The sequence below is a fragment of the Raphanus sativus genome, chromosome 3, assembly GCF_000801105.2.
Source record: "Raphanus sativus cultivar WK10039 chromosome 3, ASM80110v3, whole genome shotgun sequence".
Taxonomy (NCBI): Eukaryota; Viridiplantae; Streptophyta; class Magnoliopsida; order Brassicales; family Brassicaceae; genus Raphanus; species Raphanus sativus.
Genome location: NC_079513.1, coordinates 9,563,940 through 9,571,984, shown reverse-complemented (window position 1 = coordinate 9,571,984; position 8,045 = coordinate 9,563,940). Strand labels below are relative to the sequence as shown.

Sequence of the window (8,045 nt, the reverse complement as noted above, 5' to 3'; positions counted from 1 at the left end):
CGCACGAACGTGCGGGTTAAAATCTAGTAATAGTATAAGGCAAGGTTTATCGATCCGTAGTACTGTACATGTAAAGAGTGAAAAAGTTAGGGGTGGGCATTTTATCCGATACCCGAACCCGTACCCGAACCCGAACCGAAACCGAACCGAAGTAACAAAATACCCGAATGGGTATTGAATTAGGAGAGATTGGATATCCGAACCCGAACGGGTAATACCCGAACCCGAATGGATATCCGAAGATAACCGAACATATGTATACTTAGGTCTATATTCCTAGTTTACTTCTTTAATTTTATTCAAAATATTTATTTTTATAATGCACATACTTCAAAATTAGATAATTTACATATAATTGGAAAAAGGTGAATTTTTACTCACTTAAAATGTATGTCAAGATTTTTATTTCATGCATTAACAAAAGTTACATCCAAAATTTAAAAATAATAATCAATTTATTATCTTTTATTTGAAAAATGTTATCTTCAAATTTATTAATCATTCAGTTATTAGAAAATAAAAATTTGTTAAGTGAAATTTATATTTTTTAAATACAAAAAAACTTGAGAAATGAAAAATTTAATATTTTTTTTCAAAATCTAAATATCTGAAAACCCGACCCGAAATACCCGAATCCGAACTAAAAATACCCGAACCCGACCCGAAATAAAGAAATACCCGAATGGATATTACACTCCTATACCGAAATACCCGAAAATCCGAAATACCCGATCCGAACCCGAACGGGTACCCGAACGCCCACCCCTAGAAAAAGTTATGTAATACATTACATTTTTTCAGATACAAAGTCTCCAATGTATAAATAAATAAATAGGTCTGTTCATGTATATGTATGTATAGATTAATAAATGGGAGAGTTGGTTGGAGTATATGATGATTTGGTAAGCTATCTTCTTTGGAAATTGAAGGCTTTAATGGCGAAAGCAAAGACAACAGAGAAGAAGACGCAAAAGGCAACAACCATAATAGCGGAGACACCCAAGAAGTCATGTTTGTATCCCATCACATCCTCAAGAAGTTGTTTCACCATTACTTGATGAACACCGTCCGATAGCTTCACCTGTTTCTCATTATCACCGTACTGAGACACCAATAAACCGTAGAGTGTCCATGCTACCGGATTTGCCCAGTAGTACCATCTCCACCACAACGGAATCCTCTGTCAAAATCAATCCAAAGTAAATAATTGTTATATAAGTGCCAGTGATCAATGAGTTAAAATGTCTAAGCTACTTTACCTTGTATGGGATCATGAAACCGCTGAAGAGGTTCCAAAGCATGTAAAAAGGGGCAGCTATAATTGCGGCAACGTTGTGGTTTGGAGTGATTGCTGTTGTCATCATCCCGTAGAAGGTGAAGTACAAAATCGAAAAATACATGAAGAATAAGTACCACAAGAACTTCACTGCTGACCATTCGAAAGAGGCCATCGCATAGAATATGGTACTATATATAGTGGACTGTGCTAACACGTATGGAAACTCTATAAACACCTGAAAAAATTACCAAAATTGTTAGTCTTTGTCGTTTCAAAACTCAGAAAGAAAGAGAGAAAATAAAAAAGATGTGTGACCTGTGCAAATGCAAAGGGAAGTGCTGAGTACATTCCCGCTGCTCTCTCACGGTATGAAACAAATCTTTCAATAGAAACAACGGGCTGTGCAGCGGTTGCGTTGGTGATTCCAATGAACAGAACCGCTGCGTACATGGATCCCATTGCATTGAATAATTGTTGTTGAGTGTCCCTATACATGAGGAAATTGTAGGAATGGGTTAATAACATGCATACTCTCACAGTAATGGTAATGGAGATTAGTAAAAAAAATACCTTTTGGCACCAAATTTCCAACATATTGTTCCAAGCATTAGAGAGATAACCACAGTGTAGAAGAAGCGAACGGCAGTGTATTGCGGGTTCCGCCAATAAGACAAGTTTTGTTTCCACAGGCAAGCAACAAACTGACTATAGAACGATTGAGAGTATCTGGTCGGAAACTCAAGTTCTTGTGTACTATTGCTTGGCTTGCTTAGCCCTTCGATCAGCTCCTTATTGCGTCTGCAATTGAACAAAGATGGAAAATAAGGTAAAACCAAACATCTGAAAAGCTAACTTGTATAAAACCAAGTCACATACCGACACAGATTTGAGTTCCTATATATTTCAGCAAAATCAACACCAAGCCGGTGTTCCTCTGTCGAAGAGGTGACATCAAGCATCCATGCTGCCGGATTATGGCCCTTTTTGATTTTTTGTACCCCTTCAATAGACTAAGGAAAAAAAAAAGAATCAAATCAAGACTTAGATTTAATTATGAGGCAAGATCAAGAACTACATGAGCTACCTCGAAATACTTGATAAGGTCACAAGACTTCTGGCCGAGTGGACCGGCATATATTAGCTCACCACCACGTTTCATGAACAAAAGCTGCATTAACCAAGGGACTTTAGCTGCATTTATCAAAATCAAATTGTTTTGAAGAAACCAACCTCGTCAAATGATTCAAAAATATCAATGCTAGGCTGATGAATCGTGCAGACGATGGTTCTTCCAGTGTTGACTATATTCCGTACAGTTCTCATCACAATGGCAGCAGCCCTTGCATCCAATCCTGAAGTTGGCTCATCCATGAATACTATAGAAGGGTTTGCAACTAGCTCGACTGCAATTGTTAACCTTTTCCTCTGTTCAGTTGATAAGCCATCAACTCCAGGTAGTCCCACCAATGCTCCACTCAAGGAGGTCAGCTCCACCAACTCCATCACCTCATGGACAAAAGCCTCAAGAATTCAAAAAGTTTAGATGATGTCAGCATGATCCAGAACTAAAACATATGATGGAAATTATATTATGTTACCCTTTGCGTCTCTGAGTCAATATCTGATGGTAAACGAAGGCATGCAGAGAACAGTAGAGACTCAACAACAGTTAAGCATGGAGAATGAACATCGTTCTGCTCACAGTAACCTGAGATTCTTGCAAACGTTTCCTGCCTTTTGGGAAAACCAGATATATACACGTCGCCTTCTATGGTCCCACCTGTTTTTCTTCCAGCTAAAACATCCATGAGAGTTGTTTTACCAGCACCACTTACTCCCACCAGTGCTGTAAGCACACCTGGTCTAAAAGCTCCAGTAATATTCACAAGTAGCTGTAACCTATCTTCTAGTATCCCTTGTTCTTTTAACCCCTGAAACTTTCGTTGCATTAGATACAAACATATATAATAGGTTCAGTCTGATTGATTGTAGAAACATGTATCATACCAATGGAACGTCCACATAGTAATTGATGTTGCTGAAAGACAGAGAGAGTTTTTGAAACGGAAGAACCATTCCTCGATTCTTGAAATATTTCCCTGAACCAAACAACTGTAAGCATTAGCTTCTTTCGGTTCAGTAACCACCAGATAAGAAAGAAAAATGTTTTGTTTCACTCACCATGTATTGAGCCTGAATGCTCTAAGTACTCTCTTAGTTCTACAACAAACTCATCGCCTTTCCTTTTCTTTTCTCTCTCGTCTAACTCTTCTCTGGACACAACAGCTTGCAACTTACCCCAAGCTAATGAAAGGATATAAACAAAATGCTTTACAAAATGGTAGTTAATGCTTTTCAAAGAGAGATATGAATGAGAGGCTTACGGTTGAGGTAAGCTAGGAACAGCGTGAATAGCAAATTGAAAAGAATTGTGTACCCAAGCAAGGCACCAACACCGATCCAATACCAGTAGCTCCCAGAGAACAAACTTCTTTCTTGTAACAATGCTAAACCAAGAGAGTCGTTGGTGTGATTCCCAGCTCTCTTCATAGACAGAAAAAAGCAAACATTGACTACAATAGTCTATGCCATATTCTACAAAATTATATGTAAAAAAAAAAGCAAGTTGGAGTAGACATTTTGGTAATATTTTCACCTTTTGCCAAGAATGGCCGAGGAACTCGTTCACGGAGGCTGCATTTTGAGCATACATTAAAGGAGAAATCCAGTATCCCCAAATCCACCAGTTGGGTATGCTATCTGAGTAATCAAACAAGAAAAAATTAATATTCATGAAAGATAAAAAAACTCCAAGAAAGAGTATAAAAACACCTCTGGAAATTATAAATCCTCCAAGAGTCATGACCACAAGCATTGCAAAGGATCCAAACGTATTGGCAACTATCATATGTCGGCCTAAAGAACCCATCACCCGGAAAAGACTCAGTGACATCTGATGCAGAAGGAAATACAGCAAGAACTGCTGAAGAAACCTGAAGAGCAGAGTGGACTTCACTGTTAAAAAAAGCAATCAAATCCTTATCCAAAATCATCTTTTATGATGAATGAATGTACCTCGAGAACTGTGGATCGTAGCCAATTGTGTAATATGTAACTGCCACCCATGTGGCAGACTCTATAATTGAAGTAGGAACGCTCAACAGCCAAGAAGGTAATGTATAAGCCCAGCTCGGGTAAAAATGCAAGTCTCTATGTTTATAAAGGACCGGAAGCTTGGCTACTAGCATAGGAACCTCTGTAAATCCATTAAAGAGAATGATGACCATGGAGAAGTAGAGCGACCCAAGATATATGTTGCCATCATCAACAGTGTTGTGATGCATTGTTGTCCGGCAAAAGACAGTCATTGTAATCACGGCAACTAAAAGAAGCTGCAAAAACGCATAGTATGTGGAGTGAATTGAGTTAAATAAAGGTATATCAACTACATGGAGACAAACAAATTTGGAGACAAACCTGAACAAACTTGAACACATAAATAAATGCATTCTGCTTCATCAGTTGCTTCTGCCAGGAGAAGTTGATCTTGAGGAGTTCACTCCTCTTAACACCGTATTGGGATGTAGATAAAGCAGCTGAATGATTGAACCGCTTATCAAATGGAACATCGAGTTTCTTTGCCAACTTCTTACCCGTTGGATACGAACGAAAAGCTTCAGCAAACTTTCCAGGTGGTACATAGCTATAAGGCCGAAAAGGGACTGACCAGTACTGCTGCTGGTCTTTCTTCGAAGTGACCTATTAATAGAAACTTATTTAGATTTTTTTCTTTTTTCGGAAACAGCAATAAATCTGTTAATTAAACCTTACCTCTTGCAAGAAATCTGCAACATTTTTTCTCTCAGGGCAACTAAATCCCATGGATGAAAAGAAGTCAAGAACCTCGTCACGAGGCCCCTGGTAAATAATCTGTCCCTCGGACATAAGAATGACATCGTCGAATAACTCGTAAGTCTCGGGAGAAGGTTGGAGTAAAGAAATGACAGTGGTTCCTTCAAGCGCGTGAGTTGAATGCCTCAAATACATGATAATCTGATGAGTCGTTGAGCTATCTAAACCATTTGATATTTCATCCATGAAAAGGACTCTTGATGGACCTACTAACAGTTCCCCTGTGAATTCAAATCCCCCACTCAGTTTGTAATCTATCTACTATCTAAATAATCTAATATGAACAAAAAAAAAAATGAACCCAGTCACACCTGTTGTGAGCCGCTTCTTCTGCCCCCCTGAGATTCCTTTAATCATCTCATCTCCCACCAATGTGTCAGCACATGTGTCCAACCCTAAAATCTTTTTATTGGATGTACGACAATTTCAGAAACTATAGGAAAAGGACAATTATATCAGTCTACTAGTTTTAGTCAAAGGCTCTGGAGGATACCTTCATAATGTACTCTACCACGAGGCTTGTCTCTTGTCCCCCAAGAGCTAAAGACTAGAGAGTTTGAAAAAAAACTAATTAGAATCAAGGGGATGATTAAATCTAGGGAAGTAAAATGGTTACCTTCATAAATATATCAAGATCTTCATCAGGTACTATTCCTGCAAGCTTTTCCCTTCTTGCTAGCTCCACTAGCATATCTGTTTATGCAGTTTGTTTTTATGTCAAAAAAAAAAAAGGCATAATCCACTCCCCACACACACACACATACACAGCTTCGTACTAACTACTTACCATATTTAAATCCAACACCTTGACAACGACCAGCAAACTCGAGATTTTGCCTCACAGTCATCTCTGCCACATGCCAATCCTGTTGGCTTACATATGCCGACGTCCTTGGCGCTATTATCTCTTTTAAATTGTATCCATTGTATGTTATTTTCCCAGATGTCTTCATATACAAATAGCCAAGAAATTATATCAAATAAAGAGAATTAAGGCATCCTTCTAATAAGTTTATTAGCTAAGATTGTTGAGTACCTGAAGATTGTTTCCGAGGCGTCCAGCTAAAGCTAAGAGTAGTGTAGTCTTTCCGGAACTTGGAGGACCGAGTAGAAGTGTCAATCTGTAGAGCAGAGACATTAAAAGAAATAGACAGAAGACTTGTAATGATGATAATTGAAGAGAAAATAGATGTATTAAAGAAAGATACCTTGAAGGTCTAATAATGCCACTGACATTGTCTAAGATGGTTAATTTGCATCTTTGCCCACCATACAAACGTATATTCCTTAAAAAAGCCTGTTTAATTAAGCAAACGTTTCCCTTATTTTTTACACACAATAAAAAAAAATAAAAAAGGTTGCTCACAACTAGAGATGAAGAGATGAGAGGAATCACTTCTGCCATGTTAATGATGAAATTGGGAATTGTCGGTAACGCTCGACTTCCAACATGAACGAATGATTCGACCATCAGATTCTGAAACCGAACTTCAATCTTGGGGAATTTCAAATCCACTCTGCCAAACACAACAAAAGAAAATGTTAAAATTATTCAAATTTGCATTTTGAAAAAAAAAAGAAAAGGAATTTACGCGTCGAATCTCTTCCTGACGCGAGCGAAGAACTGTTGAGGATCATTTTCGGCAGAGTTAACAAGGCGATCGAGGAGAAGACGTTGGTGGCTAGCTTCAAGGGTACCAATTCTGATCTCTTTAGGCTCACCGATCTCATCCCTGAAAATGCCGCGACGGACACGAGAGTAAGTCGGTAGTCTCTGCAGCGCCGCCCATCGAAGCTCTTCTTCGTCCTCCACTTCGTCTTGGAACGAAGTCGCACGCGAGAATGCGTTCTCCGTCGAGTTCCACATCCAGAGAGAAGAAGCTGAAGTCAGAATGGAGATGAGAGGTTTTCGTCTTCTTGTGTCAGATTAATCTCACACCACCACAAGATAGCTGGTGGGTGAAGCTGCCATTAATGCGCCCATCTCTCTCTCTCTCATCTGTACGTTAAAGTGAAGTAAACAGTTGAGGAGAAGTGAGACTAATTAATAAGCGGGAAAAGAAAAAACAAATTATTTTAATTTGGGTGGATAACAAAACGGAAACGACATCAACACTGATATACACAAAACCCACTCAAAACAATCCACACCAACAACAGAGCAGAGCGAGGCGAGAGAAGAGAGAGAAAGACGATCTGAGAAGGTTCGACGTCCGGCCGGCGCGTGAGCGTCCGTGCCGGCGCCGGAACCTTCTTTCCTTTAGTTAAGAGTTTTTTTTTTGCTGTCCTTCTCGCCGCTTACCACCAAATGCCTTGTCGGAGCTCTGGGTCATCACCATCGTTCAGCGGTGGTTTCTTTGCTTGGAGGGAGGACGCGTCTATGTGGGAGCTCTCGGCGTGAGAAGACGGGTTTGCATGTTCATAGGCTGTTTCCGGGTGATGGAGGCTATCGCAGCTCTGTCGACGCCGGCTTTATTCCGGGAGGTGAAAGCTCCTGCAGCTTCGCCGCCGCCGGTGTTGGTCGCCGGAGAGTGGAGGCTCCTTCAGTCTGGCTCTGTCGGCTTTAGTTTGGTCTTGTGTCGTTGACCTTTAGTGGAGATCTCTGGTGTTTCGTCGGTGGTTGTGGGGTTCTCGGTTCGTGCGCTTGGAGCCTTATCAGTTGGTTATGTCGGCGGAGCTTGCGATTGGTTCGTTGAAGCTCTTCGGGTCGAAGTTGAAGCGTAGAAGAGAAGAGATGGTTTCGTCGGAGGCTCTTGTGGTTCTGAGATCTGGCGGAACGACGGTGACGGCGAGGTTTCTCCGGCGACTTTCTAGCGGTTCGATCGAGTCGAGACAGAGGAGGCACGTGTCCAGC

General features: G+C 40.2%; 1 protein-coding gene across 1 annotated transcript; it reads right to left on the bottom strand.

Moving 5' to 3' along the window:
* Nucleotides 1–523: 523 nt before the first annotated feature.
* On the bottom strand, nucleotides 524–7,147 carry LOC108845178 (ABC transporter G family member 32). Its single transcript, XM_057006584.1, has 24 exons — nucleotides 6,784–7,147; nucleotides 6,588–6,708; nucleotides 6,400–6,488; nucleotides 6,228–6,312; nucleotides 5,979–6,138; nucleotides 5,808–5,884; nucleotides 5,685–5,738; nucleotides 5,503–5,593; nucleotides 5,111–5,412; nucleotides 4,757–5,038; nucleotides 4,355–4,671; nucleotides 4,112–4,272; nucleotides 3,936–4,039; nucleotides 3,664–3,823; nucleotides 3,461–3,583; nucleotides 3,287–3,378; nucleotides 2,878–3,210; nucleotides 2,510–2,800; nucleotides 2,364–2,447; nucleotides 2,156–2,289; nucleotides 1,850–2,077; nucleotides 1,595–1,766; nucleotides 1,260–1,514; nucleotides 524–1,180 (listed from the first exon to the last, which is right to left on the bottom strand). Exons 1-24 carry the CDS (start codon nucleotides 7,056–7,058, stop codon nucleotides 908–910), a joined length of 4,263 nt encoding a protein of 1,420 aa, XP_056862564.1. The 5' UTR covers nucleotides 7,059–7,147; the 3' UTR covers nucleotides 524–907.
* Between the last annotated feature and the right edge of the window lie 898 nt (nucleotides 7,148–8,045).

Bases quoted from the DNA above. Each gene is read 5' to 3' on its own strand.
- LOC108845178 (XM_057006584.1), bottom strand. From the start codon at position 7,058: ATGTGGAACTCGACGGAGAACGCATTCTCGCGTGCGACTTCGTTCCAA. The intron at 6,139-6,227 runs GTACTCAACAAT...TTGTATATGAAG, and splicing joins GCCTCGGAAACAATCTTCAG to ACATCTGGGAAAATAACATA. The intron at 4,040-4,111 runs GTGTTTTTATAC...TTGATTACTCAG, and splicing joins AGGATTTATAATTTCCAGAG to ATAGCATACCCAACTGGTGG.